Below are 16,454 nucleotides of genomic sequence, written 5' to 3'. Positions count from 1 at the left end.
AAGGAAGCCATTCCACCCTACTTGAATTTTAGATTCCTATGACAGGGGAGTGGAAGACAAACTGAAAGCTGAGACCAGAAAAATCCTAAGGGCACAGTTTCAGTAATCCTGGTGAGAAATGCTACTGGATTTATCCTAAGACAGATGGAAGTTAGGGATTTCGAAGTAAAACCAGAAATAATTTTCATTGTTTGAGTATCTGGGTATATTGTGAATATGAGAAAAATAAGTTCTGAGATGTCTGGGTAAAAACAAGTTTAATTTTAGAAGTGCTTCATGTTCTTCTGTAAAAAAGGGTATGGTAAAAGTACCAACCTCAAAGGATTATTATAAGGATTAAGTGAGTGATATACATATTTAGAATTTAGAGTGTTATTTTGTATAGGTAAGGGCTGTATGTTAGTAAACACCAGCAATAATTGAATTATTGTCCTTGTTAAATAAAGGTTCTGAGTGGAGAGGTGCATACAGAAGCCAATTTAGGTAAGAGTGGCAACTCAGGTGAGAGTGTTGGCTTGGACATGTGGATTTTGGATGCACCAGTGTAGAGGTGGTGGTTGATAGAGCAGATGAGATCATCTAGGGAGAGTACATTGTGAGAAGAAAAAAGGACCAAATTTGGGCTCCACTGAAGGCTAGCATTCAAAGGTACAGAAGATCAGGACCCAGAAAAGGAATAACCAGACAGGTAGAAGGAAAACTTCCCTATTGAAGAAATGAAAGATGCCAGGGCAGCTCCTCTCTGCAAAGGGACTGAACACTGTGGCTCAAATTCAATTTGTGGCATGGGTGGCCTTTGAATGGTCTCACTAATGAGGCCAAAGTCAGATGAAGGTAAAAAGTCCTTTGTGAAGAGTTTTAATTGTTTCATAGTAAAAATGAGAATCAAACACGTATCTCACATAGCCATTGAGACAAAAGTTTTCTCTCATATAGCTAACACCATAAGGAAATGGTTTAGGAAAAGTGTGATCTGGACCGAAATCTTAACTGTTTTTTTTTCCCCATAGGCTTCTCCTCCCAAAACTGCCACCACCTCAGGTAGGAATATATCCAAGCCTGACTCCTGCAGTTTGAGGAAAACACCCAGCTCAAAAGCCAAAGTGGGGCCTGCGGTTTCCTGTTTGAGGCGGAAGAGCGACAGTAGAAACCCCAATTCTGATCGAGCCTTATCTCCTCAGAGGATCAGGCGTGTGTCTAGCTCTGGTAAGAATAAAATAATTTAACTGTGCTCATAGCAGCTTATGAGCCGTTTGAATGTAAAAGTAGTCTTTTCAGAAAACAGACAGTTTGGTTAGAGCACTTAACATATTCTGTTAATAAAGCATGTATCTTCTGTGGTCCCAGCACCCTGTGCAGCAAAGGTCGAAAAAGAAGACCACAGCAAACCTTGTCCTCTGAACAGTGCAAAGCCTCCCTGGGGAGAATTTTGTGTGCATAAACTAACTACCAAGCTATTAAGAAGGATACGTGCATAACTATACACTTGGGTAGCTGTTTTCAATACGAATCATTTTTTTTAACAAATGATTAAAATGTTTATCAATACGCCAGGGTTAGTCAGGAGATCCATAATGTGCCCTTTACACATGTGAAGAGATTGGTTTTGTGTTTGAATTTTGCTGAAAGACAAGGTTGCAGGGGTATGAAAGTAACTAAAAAGTTAAACTTTTCTAATACGAGCTTTCATTTTTGTTGGCTTCTTTCATAGAAGTTGTAGTTTGAAAATCATGTTAGTCTGATGAGCTAGCTATTAAGAGTAGCTATTAAGTATCATACTAAATTTGGCACATGTACAGATTTCTTTGTGTTATGAATCAGAACAGGAAATGGAAAAGGCAGCCTTGTTTCCTAGAGACTTAAGACAAAAAGCCTGCTAACCATTCCAGCCAACTGAGAGCACTCTGCGGGGAACGCTCTTATTTCGGCAGGTACAGCTTTGAGCAAATGAAAAAACATGTCAGATAGATTTAGGTGTTCCCTTATAAAAATAGTGATCATTAACTGGTTTTTGAAAAATGTGCCTCTAAAGTTATGTGTCCACACATGTGAGAACATTTCACAGAAACAAATAAAACCAGCTAAATCCCAGAGGATCGCTTTACTTCACTATAATTTAGCATTTTTAGGTTTTGTTTTCCAATCCTGTCACAAAGCTGCTAGTGTGAGAAGCCTATGCAGTAAGCCCATCTTATTTGCAGATTTATTACATGTGTTTTTGACTAAGACTGGTAAAAAAAAAATAATAATAAATTTAAAAAATTTGAAACCAAAAATTTTGAATTCCCACACATACTACAAAGCTCAGTGGATGCAGAGAAGCTCTTAGTTAGTACCACATTTTCATCAGTTGTGTTTAAATCATTGCGTGATCTGTTGAATGTTTTCCTGCCTTTAATTTTGTGAAAACCTGCCTCTCACAAAGCAAATGCCCAAAAACAAGGCAAAAGTTAATGTGCTTAATTTAAGTAATCAAATAAAAATTAGAGATTTGTTGAAAGGCAGCATGGCCTTAGTGGAAGCTGAGCTGTGTTATGGGAAAAATGAATCAAGCATGCATAATACACTACTGAACTCTGCATCCTGAGTATTTGCAGTTTTTCCTCCACAGCAGTCTTCTTGGAACCATATACCTATAGATACCAAAGGTCTACTTAATGCACAGAAGTGTCTCAAGGGGTGTTTATTTACATTCATAACTAGTGTCAAGGACATGTGGTTTCGGGGAGAAGACTCAGGTAGAGGTCTGAGTAGAAGAGGTGGTATTCACAGCACACTTTCATTTCCATCCTCAGAGGGGCTGAGTGGAAGGAGGAATTCATCAGCTTGACATGTTCATTAGAGGGGAGAAAATCAGAAGAGAAGCTAAAAGATAAGGGCAGAAGCTATGATCCTTTTTTGGATATTGCCACAACTGGGAGTCAAGCATGAGTTAGATTGAAGCTGTGGTCCTCACTGTTGCTGCCTGATAAGGCTCCTGGTGTTTGCCAAGGGATGGGGAGCTCCTTTCCTACTTGTATGTTAGGAGTACTATGCGTGGCATGGTGGCCACTGGCATCCTGGCTTGTAGTTAGGAGCCCTGTGTTCTGGTATCACTTGGCACCAATGATGCATGGGCATCAGCCTTCACGTTTGTCACTCGAAAGGACTTAGGAGTCTAAGGCCCTGCCACCTTTTGCAGGCTCATCTTTCTAGATACAATGTGAAGTCCATCGAATTTTCAAGTCACAGTTGTTGCTGATACAATTCTCTGAGCATGATCAAATCCCAGAAAACCTAAACTTACATATTTTTCAGAAATTAGGTCAGCACCCAGGGTATATATTAAGAGATGGAATTTTTTATGTAGATGATCAGTCCAACCAAACTGTGAAGTATTTTTTCAAGTTGTTTTACCATGTGCAAGAGAAAAGGTAGATCCATCTAGTCCTAATGAAAAGAGAGGGAAAGCACTGAGCTGTTACTGTCTTGTGTCAGTGAGCTTGCTGCCTGTGCATTTGAATTTTTCATTCTGAGACAAAACTAAATTATATTTTACCAGGTGGTTTTCTGTATATGCATGGAAGATTTATTGAATTTGTGTTGGTTTTCTTTTTGGCAGCACTGGAGGTTTGAATTCAGGGCCTCACACTTGTGAGGTAGGTGCTCTTTCTGCTTGAGCCACTCCATCAGCTTTTTTTTGTGATGGGCGTTTTTTGAGATAGGATCTCATGAACTATTTGCCTGGGGCTGGCTTTGAACCAGTCCTCCTGAGTAGCTAGGATTACAGACATGAGCCACCAGTGCCCTGCTTGATTTTGAGTTCTATATTTGAACAGTTAGAAGACTTTCATGGACTGTTTGTGTCAGCCCAAATTTGTATGTGGAATCTCCCAACTTTCAGTGTATTTGTAGATAGGACCTGTGAAGAAGTACTGAAGGTTAAGTTAAAGCCTGAAGTGGGTCTCTAACCTGATGGGACTAGTGCCTTTATATGAAAAGGAAGAGATACCAGAGCTCTCTCCACCATGCAAAAAGGTGGCCATCTTCAAACCAGGAGGAGGGCCCTCCTTAGGGTTGGCACATTGATCTTGGACTCCTTAGCCTCCAGAACTATGAGAGCATAAATTCCTGTTGTTTAAACCATCCAGTTTATGGTATTTGTTATGGCAGCCTGAGTAGACTAAGACAGAAAACTAGCTTGATTATGCTGTACTCTGTTTCAAAAAAAAAAAAACCAAAAAACTAATAGCAATTAACTTGTTTGAATGGTCACAACAAATTGAAGCGTGTTTGTTGTGGGGGACAGGAAATGTAATCGGCACATAGTTAAAAGTAGAACAGAAAACTCAAGGAGCAAAAACAATGTGTCTTTAGCTCACTGAGAGCCTTTGGCCATTGATTGTACAATGAAGTGTTTGTGTATTTGAAAATTGAAACCACATGGATATCCACTGTACTCATACAAAGTTACTCTGCTGAAAGGTAAGCAGCAGGAATGTTCCAGCCAATGTAGAGTTTTCAATAAATCCTTTCAGAAAACTAAGTTGAAAAACAGACCTAGAGTTCAAATAGCCATTTTTTTTTGAAGCTTTAAAATAAAAAAAGAATTATAATTAAATCTAACGGAGTTCCTCCGGTTATGTGTCAAAATGTGAAAAAATATGAAACCAGATTATACAAGATAACATACTTATGTATGCACTTTTCAATGTGTTTGATTAAATAAACTGAGATAATGATGGAAATTAGTCCTAATAATTATTACAATGCCAATGATAGCATATACTATTAGATATATACCAATTTCCAAGCTCTCTTAATCATTTTACATCTGAATTCATATAATCCTCACAGTAATTTTCTCAGGCTTACTCTTATTTAATAGGTTAGGACACTGCCACAGAGAAGTTAAATGATTTGTTTGAGGCTATGCAGTGGGGAAGTGGCAAAGGTACGACATAGACCAGGCATCTGTGAGGACTCTGGAATCCAACCAACCTCTTAATGCTTCTTTAGACATAATGTGAAGGCTATTTTTCAGACAATTTTGAAGAAATTTAAAAGTCTTGTGCTCAACTGAATGGTTTAGCAATTGTAGTACTTTTCAGTACTTGTTTTAAAACTCTGTTTACTATGATGTACGTGGTTTTATTGGTTACTGCAAACTATTGTTGCTGAATAAATGAATTCTTTCAGAGGCAGTACCAGTTTTTACCAGGTTTTAGTTACGTGCTAAGTGCTTGTTTTCTCTCTGCACTCATGCAGTGCTTTCTCAGTGAGCATCCCGAGCCAGGTGAGATTTCAGAAGTGGGGGAGAATAGCCTCCCTGCCCTGTGGTCCTATCCTACCTATGGAGGGCAGCTAATACACCTTGCAAACAAACAGAAGCACAAAACTGTGCAGAGGGGTATGGAAAAGGCCTGGAACAGATAAAAGCCCTCATGAAAGAGATCGCTTTTAGTTTTCTTCTGGGAAAAGAGAAATAGCATTTCCAAAGGATAACTCTTTAATTCAGTTTATTGTGGGTTAATGAATTTCTTTCCAGACAGTAGTACATACAAAGCTTGTAATGACTTGTCTCCATTGTTACAAGTTTCTCTTCTTTCCTGCTCAGTTGTACAACTTCTTGGTTTATGTAAACTGATTTTTAAAAAATTTATTTAGTATTAAAAGGAATTTAAAGTCTTTTTCAAATTGCTTTTAAATCCTTTTCTAAAAGTTTGAGAGGTAGTGAGCAAAAGTAAATTTTTTCACATATTTCTATACATTATAAAAAAAACAAATTATCACAGTACATTATTCTGAAGGCTGTCTTTAATGTGTTGCTGATAGTGTTTCTATATTTATATGTACTAAGGACACACATTTTAGAGCCTGTCTTAGGATTTCTTTCCATAAAGACACTGGTAGTAGCTAATTTGGAGAGTTTATATTCTCATAAATACATAATCTCACAACTAGTGAGGAATAGGTACTGTGCATGAGACATTTGGGGGTTTGAAAGCCCAAGTAACCTGCCCCAAGTTACCCAGTTGAAAATGAGTGAAGATGGGGAATGGGCCAGCAGTCTGTCCCCAGAGTCGTCGCTCTCACCCCTGTTCCTCATTCATGCTGCAGCTCTGAGACACTCACTTTTCACTAAGGAATGTGAGTGTGTTATTAAAGGTCATGTAACCTGGCCACTATCTGGTGAGTGCTTGCTGGTGCCAGGAACTGTTCTTAGTGCTGGCGATAATAAAGTACACAAAAGAGACAAATTCCCATCCCGAGGGAGCTTAAGTTCTAATAAGGTCAGAAAATACATTAAGTAAACAAAATGTTTAGTATGTAAGATCCTAAGTGCTAAAGAGAAAAGGCAATAAAGAGTTAGATTTTAAAATAGGGTGGTCAGGAAAGACCTCATGGACAGCCAGGTGCTGGTGCCTTACACCTCTAATCCCAGCTATTTTGGGAGGCTGAGAACTAGAGGATTGTGATTTAAGGCCAGCCTGGTTTAAAAAAAATTGGTGAGACCCCCCCCCCACCATCTCAGAGGAAAAAAAACTGAGCTTGGTGGTTCATGCCTGTCATCCCAGTAACTGTGGGGAGCATAAAATATAACTTAGGTAAAAACTAAGACCTTATCTCCAAAATAACTAGAGCAAAAATGGCTGGAGGTGTCGCTCATGTGATAGAGCACCTGCCTAGCAAGTGTGAAGCTTTGAGTTTAAATTCCAGTACAACCCCCTCCTTCTCCAAAAAAGAAAGAAAGAAAAAAAAAAACCCAACTCAGTGAAAGGGTGACATTTGAGCAAACAGCAGAAGGAAAAGGGGGAAAACTCCTATATGTCAGGTTCAAGGGTTTTCCAGGCAGGGAGAACACTGAGTACAGAGATCCTCACCTCAGGATCTCTGTACCCATGGTACCCATGGGATCATGAGCTGACCATATGTGATGAGGACTGGAGAGTGAGTTGGAGAAGATGAGGCTGTAGCAGGTAGACTCTGCAGACACCTAGGAGCCAAGTGTTCTTCCCTTTGCTTTTTCACTAACATAATCACTGTGAATCCTTGATCTTTCTAAGTATTTCACCACAATTCTCAGTAGTAATGCTGAGATGAAATGATTCATAGACTATGCTGAATGTGTCGGTATGTAGTCTTTTTATCTGTTCAAGAAATGTTTGGAGTACCTGCTGTATGTTGGGCAGTCTACTAAAACTCTCAGAATACAAAATAGGATTCAGCATATTTACTCTATAAGAAGCTCAGTAGTTGGAGGATGAGGTAGAAAGGGGTGTCCCAGTAGATAATTACGATACAAGCTCTTCATTCTTCAGCTCTCAGCTGAACTGAACTCTCTTGGCCTCTGTGATAATCTGCAGAGTACACTCTACTGTAATGGCAGATTTTTTTTTTTTTTTTTTTACGTAACTGCTGCCAAACCGTGAGATGGGTAGGACAGAGTCCAGGTCTTAATTATTTTTGTATTTTCCAGTGTTTAGTACAGTGGACTAGTTACACAACATGTATTTAAGATGTCATTTAGTTTGACTTGATTGGAGACTTGCACAAAGCAGTGTGTATCCACAGTAAAAGAACAACACTGAGTTGGCCTAAGGGAAGACTGGAGAGAAGCGTGGACATTTGAACTGTCTTGGGATGTGCCTGAAGGAATTTTCCAGAAGATGTTTGCCAGCATTGCTAAGAGTACAGATGTAGAGTTGTGAAATGATGTGATATGTTTGGGTACCACTGAGGCCAGGGTCAGCAGCCTAAGAATCTTACAAGTTTTGAGGAATAGAAAGTAGAGCACATATTTAAAATATTTTGGAGAAAGACTGTGTAATCAGCTCTGTTGGTGGCAAATAGTCCTAAGTGTATCTCCAGATTTCTTTTTCAGATGGCTGGATAAATGTTGGAACCATGATGTGAAATGGGGAATAGAGAAGCAAGAACAGGTTTTCAGGAGAGTGACAGGTTTAGTTAAAGGCATGTTAACTTTGAAGATACTAAAAGCTGGGAAGCACCTCAAAAGGGCATGTGCATGTTTGAGGTTTAAGATAGTAAGATGTTGAGGAAGTCTGATAAGAGCAACAGGGATAAGCATGAAAACCAGGAGATGGAAGAATTGGAATGTCTCCACCATATGGGCAAGCACATCTTTGAAATAAAGAAGGGGATGCAGAAGTGTGTAGATGCAGGTGCATTTGGAGGTTAAATAGGGAAGTTTAAAAATAAGATTCAGAATAACAGCAGATGATGGGCCAAGTATTTTCTTTCATATTTTCTAACTTTTATGAAGATAGGTGTTTTCTTCCAAATGAGTCTGTGCAAATTTCATTGACCTGTACATTTTTGTGACATTAGGAAAGGAAATAAACTTAAGATAATGCTCAATTTCAGTCTCAGTGACTTAATATTCAGAGGAGCTCTGCCCATGAGCCTTGGTTTCTAGTGAGCTGGGAAGCTGACCATGCACCTGCCTTGTATTTTTGGTGTTGGGGATGGAACCCAGGGCCAAATGCATACTAAGCACCTATACTACCTTTGAGCTACCCCTCTAGCCTCTTCCTCCATTCTTACCAGGAATTCTCAGCACAAGTGCTAGATTAAATAAATTTGTTGATGAACATATAAAGGTCTTATTTGTTATCTTGGCATGGTAACTGGGGAAAGGATGCAGTACCTCCAAGTCTTTGGTTTATTATACTCTGAATCTTAACCATTCCCTTGGTTATGGGGTACTTTTTGCCAGACTTTGTGACTAAGGAAGTTATTTTTGTTTAATCTCCATCCAAAGCAGCAGGAATCTTGTGAACCGCAGAGGCAGGTACTGACAACACCACCATCAACGCTGTGCTTCTGTGTGATTCAAGTCACCGTGAGAACCTCGCTTTGTGGGATGTTCTTGTTTTTCTGTCAAATTACTGCTGTCTTGGGGCTCACTATGTTTTTGTTGTGATTCACCTGTACTGCTGTGGGTTTATAATATGAGGTTACACTTGAATGTAAGCAAGTGGTGATGGTTATAGAATACAGTTTCTTATATCCTACTAGTAAAGTACTGTAGTTATATAAGAATGCAGAATACTAAAATCACATTTCACAATATATAAATATGCAGCTGAAATTCTATGTTCTGGAAGGTAATTCATTCACTTAATATGTAGTTTGAGAGTGAGTATTATGTAGGTTATATGCCAGACACTGAGGAATTGTAAGGTAAGCAGGACATGGAATGGGAGAAATGAGTTCTTTACATATTAGTCCTTATAATATTAACTGTCCCCCAAACAAAAAAGACTCTGAGATTTAAGAAGAAGGCAAGGTAACATATACCAAAATGTACTCAAACTCTTTCTTTCTGTAATGTAGGTTATTCTATAATCCAGTAGAGATGTGCCCTTATATAGGTAAGGACCAGTTTTGGTTTAGTATCAATACTTTCTGATGTTTAAATACCCCTGAAATAAAAAATAAGGATATACATGGATTGAGGTTTTTTGTTTTTGTTTTTTTGTTTTTTGTTTTTTTTTTTTTGAAGTAGGCTGGACTATTAGGAAGTAGAATAGAGAGACGATTTGATTCAGAGTATAATGTAAATATGGAGGACAAAGGACAGGTGGATGGTTGGCAGTAGATTGGTGTTCTCACAGTCAACAAAGATGTCAAGATACATATGGGTCTGTCATAAAGGAACATTGGGACATTCTATCCTTCTTATAGCTTAAACTTAATCAGTTGATTTGGCTAGTTTTCAGGTTTCTACAGCCCCCATCACAGCAGGCTCTTTTAAAAGTATAGCATTTTAAGTGAAAAGTCAGAATGAAAAAATAATCACCTTTAGTTCTACCACCACTGAATAGTTTTTAATATCAGAATTTGTAACTGTTCAGTGCCTTTTCTTTTTGCGCATTATTCACATATGTCTGCAGGTTTGATGGGTCAGTTTCTATTGTTAGAGATCTCGTACATAACAATAGGCACCTAATTGATTGAGTTTTCTTTTTTGTTTGAGAGGTATAGTACTTCTTTTCTTTTCTCCTCCTTCCCCCTCTTCCTTAATCTTCTTTTTGTTGTGTTTTTCTTTATTTGAAACACGGGCATGCTATGTAGCCCAAACTGGCCCCAAACTCATGATCCTCCTACCTCAGCCTCCTGATTGCTAGGGTTACAGACAGGTACTACCACACCCTACACATTTTTAAATATTTCTTAGTAACATGGTTTTAAATGACTATAATATTTTTTCATCTGAATGTACTATTGTCTTAGCCTACTTTGTGTTGCTTTAACAGAATACTACAGACAGGGCAATTTATGAGCAATAGAAATTTTATTAGACTTACAGTCTGGAATTTGGGAAGTCCAAGAGCCTGGTGCTCAATGTTGTCTCATGGCAGAGGGCAAGAGAGCCAGAGAGAACGGGCAGAACTCAGTTTCATAACAAGTTCACTATCCCAGTAACAAACCCATTCTCTAGTTAGTATTAATCCATTCCTGAGAGCAAGGCCCTCATGACCTAATCACCTCCTATTCGGGCCCTCCCCCAACACTGTTGCTTGGGGGATTCAACCAAACATAGCAGCCATGATTTATTATATTTCTTCAAGTACTTTTGAATGTTAGGGTGGTTTCCAGCTTTCCCCCAGTATATTTAAACAGCTCTACACAGAACTTTGTAAGTACATAAGCTAGTCAGGTAAATTCATGACACATTCTTATAGATAGGCTCACAGGGTGTGGACATTTTTAAGACTTTTGATACATGTTGCCAAGTTGCCCTTTGGAAACAGCATACACGTCTGTGCTTCTATTCTTGAGTATGCAAGACATTTTTCTAAAAACTTTGCCAGTATTTTTTCATTTCTAACACACTTTCCAAGAAGTTATGTTTAAGAAGGTGCAAAATGGTATATAGTTCTAATTAGCATATATGTGGTACTCAAATACTTAACACACTTAGATTTGGTTGTCATAGTGCTGTGGTACAGTAGTGAAAACAAGACCCAAATGGGTCCTCTTAGAACTTCTATCAGGGTGAGGGAGACAGCTATATATGAATAAAGCGCATAGTATGTTTGATAGATTTGTTCTAAAAAGACAAAAAAAACCCAACAAAACAAAACCCCATGATAAAGCACAAGAGAGTATATGAAATGCTGAGTGGGAGGTGAAATTATAGTGTGGCCAGGGAAGAGGACTTTGAGTAAGGGCCTGAAGGAACCAGCCACATGGATATCTGGATGAGAACCATTCCAGCTGTAGTGAACTGCAGGAGGGAAAGGGAAAGACCCTGATGTGGAGCTGGACTAATGTGTTCTAGGAAGTGGAGGGATGAGGTTGGAGAGCTGGAGTCAGATCGTGTAACAGTGTTTACCAATCATAACAAGGACTTTGGTTTTGAACTTCAGTGATTTAAGTTGTGCCAGTACCACTCTGATAAATGTGTTGAGAATAGATTAAATGTGAGTGAGCTTGCGAATAGGGAGACCAGTGAGGAGGAGATATTGCTACAATCACAGCAGAATTATGCTTTTTTGAACCAGGTTTGTGGTGCATTCCAGACATGTGCCAAAGGTGAAGCCAGCAGATTTGCTTAGGTTGGATGAAGGGTGAGTGGCGAGGAGTGAGGGATGACTATAAACATTTAGTGTGAGCAACAGACAGATGGTGTTGCCATTACTGAGATGGAAAGCTTGATAAAAACAGTGATGTTGGGGGGGTGGGTTTCAGGAACTCAGTTACAGAAATATTAAGGTGAATGATAAGAGGAGGTGTACAGTAGAAAGTCCAAAGTACATAAAAGTCTGGTCTAGGGATATAAATTTGGGATTTAGCAACCTATAGATGATACATAAAGCCACCAGACTCCAGTCTGGACACCAAGACAGTGAAGTATAAAAAAGCAGGTTCTCTGGGGTATACCTAAGCTTGTGGGGAGTGGAGAAGTGAGGAGAAATCACAAAGAAGACCAAGAAAGAACAGCCAGGAAATGTAGAAGGGAAGTCAGTGAAGAGTAATGTCATTGGGCTAGGTGCTGGTGACTCATGCCTATAATCCTCGCTACTTGGGAGACTGCAATCTGGAGGATGGCAGTTCGAGGCCAGCCCAGGCAAGTAGTTCTCAAGACCCCCATCTTCAAGATAACAAGAGCAAAATGGACTGGAGGGGTTGCTCAAATAGTAGAGTGCCCACTTTGCAAGTGTGAAGCTCTGAGTTCAAACCCCAATGCCACACACACACAAAGTAAATAAAAAGGAGGAATCAGCTGTGTCAAATATTGCTGACAGAACTGGGCATTTAAGATCAGTTTTCAGCAGGTGACCAAAAACTCAAACCAGTTGGCTTAAACCAGAAGGTTGTGTGTCTATTATTTATCAGGAAGCCTAGGGGTAGGCCATTCCAGGTTTGGGTGACTCTTGTCTTTCTGTTCTGTCCTTCCACTCATCCTGTCTCAGGATTTTTGCTCAGTGACTAAAATCAGTTAAAATATGGTCGCCAAGAGTTCCATGCAGCACAAACTCCTGCTACTGTCTTCAAAGACTGGAAGCCAAGGACGGTGTCTCAGAGTAGAGCGAGGGGCTTTCTCCTGACATGCTTTCCTTTGTGTATCAGGGAGGAAAAGACTTTTTCAGCAGCTTACCCCCTAGCATTTTTATTCTTATGTCTCATTGGCACAAGCCAGATCACATGGGCACCCCTAACTGCAAGAGAGGTTAGTAAGCTAGTATTTGGCTTTTAAAAACTTTCTATGTGTGAGCAATGGAAGTGGGGATTAGGAATGACAGTTGGGTAGCCAGCAAAGATGTTAGGCACAGTAAGGTTACATTTAAAAAAATTGCATTGACTTTATTTACTCTTTAGTGCTTTTTGCTCACTTATATTTTAGGGCACATGATTCTTAAGGATTTGATACTGTCATTTTTCCTTTGTTTTACTAATGCCTTTAATTGTGCATATGGTGATTTTTATTGTTTTGTAATTTTTGTGTCATCAGGCATATTGTTCCATTTAATCTTTTTTTTGCATAGAAAGACCTTTTTTATACAAAGAAGATCGACTTATACTTAATTGCTGTTTTCTATGATTTCATCATAAATTATTTTTTAATCCAACTTTATGTTGGTGAATGGTGAGAACTGGGAGCTAAGCTAATATTCATCTGTTAGGTGCTATTCTTAAATTCATTTAACTCTCAGGAGAATCTATGAGATCAGTACCATTATACTCACCCCTTTTTTAAGTGGAGAGGGTTAGGCTCATAGCCAGTGTGTATTAGAGCTGGGTTTGAACCTAGGCTGTTTGCTTCTATATTGTCTACTTTTAACCACTAGTCATAGTGCTTCTCAAATTTTGATTTTAAATTTTAAGTATCTTAACACAAATGTTTTGTGATTTAAATTATCTCCCTTGTCCGGTCCTGAATTTATATATTTCTGAGATTTATATACTAATTCTTAATCTGTCAATATAGTTTTTTTTTTTTTTTCTTTTGGGCAACACTGATTTGAAGTCAGGGCCTCACACTTGCTAGGCAGGAGCTCCTACCACTTGAGCCACTCTGCCATATCTTGTCAATACAGTTTTATGCCAGTAAAAGTAGGCTGCTTTATTATTTTAATACTACTCTATACCAGATAGTTGCATAAATTTCTTATTTTTTAAATTTAAAACATTATAGTAAAATGTACATTATATATACATTTGTAGCCATTTTTAGATGTACAGTTTTTATGGCATTAAGTACATCCACATTGTGCAACCATCATTGCCATCCCTCTCTCACATTTTTGTCTGCCCCAACTGGAATCCTATATCCATCAAACCTTAATTCTCAAGTCCTTCTCCCAGCCCCTGGCAATCACCATTCTTTTTTCTGTCTATATGAATTTGTCTACTTTAGGAACTTCATAGAAGGGGAATTATACAATATTGGTCTTTTAGTGACTGATTTTTATAACTTTTGCCTCATGTCTTCAAGGTTCATCCACATTGTAGCATCGTCAACATTCCCTTCCTTGCTATGGCTGAATAATACTCCATTGTGTGTATGTTCCACACTTTCTTTGTGCTGTGAACACTTGGATGGCTTTCACATTTTGGCTGTTGTGACTAAGGCTGCTATTAACATGGGTGTACAGATACCTGTCTGAGTCCCTGCTTTCACTCTGGGTGTATACCCAGACCTGGAATTACTGGATCATATGGTAAATTTGTTTACTTCATTGAGGAGCTGCCATACTATTTTCCATAGCAGTTACACCATTCTCACCAGCAATACACAGGATTCCAGTTTCTTCACATCCTTGCTAATGCTCACATTTATTTTTTATATTAGTCATCCTAATGGGTGGGTATCTCATTGTGGTTTTGATTTACATTTTCCTAATGACTACGGATGCAGAGCATCTTTGACCCTGTCTGCTGGCATGTGTGTGGCATATTTAGAGCAGCATCCGTTTGTGTTCTTGGCCCATTTTCAAATTGTTTGGATTCTTTGTTGTAGTTTTTTCATTTTTTCTCTTCCAGAATTTTTTTTTTTTTGGTTGGGGAAAGCAGTACTTGGGTTTGAATTCAGGGCCTTGTGATTTCTAGGCAGGCACTATACCATTTGAGCCATGCTTTCAGTCCTTCGTGCTTTAGGTATTTTTAGAAGAGGGTTTTACACTTATGCACAGGACTTCCTGGACTGTGATCCTTCCATTTACGCTCCCGAAGTAGCTGGAATGACAGATGCATACCACCATGCCCCTGATGGAGTCTCTCTAACTTCTTATGCAGTCTTGAACTGTGACCCTCCAGATCTCCACCTCCCAAGTAGCTGGAATTACAGGTGTAAGCTATCATGCCCCACCCTGTTCTTGAAGTTTTAAGCTATTTTTTTTCCTATTTTTGTAATTTTCATATGGGACTAGCTTATTCATAGATGTGTGTACATTTGTGCAACTCCTTTTTTGTTAAAGGATAATTTCTGTTTCTGTCAGATCTATAAGGAAGCTTTTGATAATGTGTAGTATATATTTTATAAGCAGTCTATCAGGTTTAATTGGATGGTATTTATACAATACTCTTCCAGCAAAGCTAATTTCTTTGACATGACATTATTGCTAGCAAAAGCATTTGGCTTTTTAGAGTTAGTTGGGAGTCTGCAGCCACTTGTAGGAGTAGTATAATTTATTTCTGTTGTAACTTATTACTAATTTTTTGTTGCTTTGGGGAGACTTACTTAATTTTATAATTCGTAGTTATTGTAGATAATTACTACACAGGTCTCTATGTAGTTGCATTTAAAGAATTATACTTACAGTTATAAACATGCTCTTATCTTTAACTGTACTTTTAGCATTTTCTCTTCCTAACTCCAGTAGTGAATAGCCCAGCCACTTGCATGTCTTGTTAATGTTGGTTACAGGCCGACCTCACTAATCTTTTCTTGGTGAAGTTAAAATTCCCAGTCCTTTAGCCCTGGTTGATACTCCAGCCTCCTAACCTGTGTCCTCCATTGCACTCTTCATTTCAGCCAAGTTCTGCAACACGTGATCAACTGATGCTTCCCTTCCCCATCTTTCCACCACACTCACCCTCACCAATTAAGATCTGAAGCTCTTAGTCTGGCATTTAATGCTATCTTTCTTTAGCCTCATTTTCATTTTCTTCCCCATGACACCTGTGTTCCCAATAAGCAGTGCAAACTATAGAACAACGTACCACCTTATTATAATGCAATGTAGTGCCTTTTCTAGTAGTTTACTGTTTTCCTGCGAACATTTGGTAGTGATATCTATGGAAAGACGTCAGGTGTTTCTAGCACTGAACACACTTGAGCTTTGTGATGACTTGCGGTTGCCTGCCTGGGTGAGCAAGTCAATACTTGTGTAACACATCCTTTCACATGAGTCCATTGTTCACATTTTTGTTAAGATGATCTTTGTTTTTTACTGTAAGTAATATAGTAGTTAACGGGATTTTTTGTGTTTAGTCTCATCCTCATAATTTTATCAAATATAAAGAATGGCATTCATTTTTTCAATGCAGGGTAGTCTTAGGAAAACTATTGAAGCTGAATTTGTTCATGTCTAGTTGGTAATTCACAGATGAGAAATTGCTTTGACCGGGGGGGATATTTTTGCAGCTCTGGGAATGGCTCTCATTCCTTTGAAAGTGTTTCCCAGGCCTTTCCTTAAAGAGTGGAAGAGGCCAAATTGCTACACACCTGTGAAGCACCAGTAGCTTTCCCCTGAAGAATGAAGCATTTAATAGAAGTATTGAGTTCATTTTCTGGTTTTAACATCCCCATTACTGTATCATGAGGAATTTTCTAGTAGTAAAGTGACTGTCTTCATAAGTTATATAAAAGCACCATTTAAGGCGTTGACTTGTTTCTTTTTCTTAGTAAAATAGAAAGGATTAAGGTACAGCTGCTGCTCACAGATACACAGGAGTAAAGTGAGCCAGTTTATTCTTTCTTGACTTGTCTGTTTAGTATT

The 16,454-nt window shown here is 38.7% G+C and overlaps 1 protein-coding gene across 13 annotated transcripts in view; it reads left to right on the top strand.

Annotated features, from left to right (window-relative positions):
• Nucleotides 1-16,454, top strand: part of Mtus1 (microtubule associated scaffold protein 1) — a 139,784-nt gene that overhangs the window by 50,123 nt on the left and 73,207 nt on the right. For all 13 annotated transcript variants that reach the window (XM_074054748.1, XM_074054756.1, XM_074054746.1 and 10 more), the window contains one exon: nt 1,011-1,206. In XM_074054748.1, coding sequence (XP_073910849.1) covers nt 1,011-1,206 — 196 coding nt within the window. The remainder of the gene's footprint in view (nt 1-1,010; nt 1,207-16,454) is intronic.

Source organism: Castor canadensis, chromosome 14, assembly GCF_047511655.1.
Source record: "Castor canadensis chromosome 14, mCasCan1.hap1v2, whole genome shotgun sequence".
In the NCBI taxonomy this organism is placed as follows: domain Eukaryota; kingdom Metazoa; phylum Chordata; class Mammalia; order Rodentia; family Castoridae; genus Castor; species Castor canadensis.
This window is presented reverse-complemented; position numbering and strand designations above follow the sequence as displayed.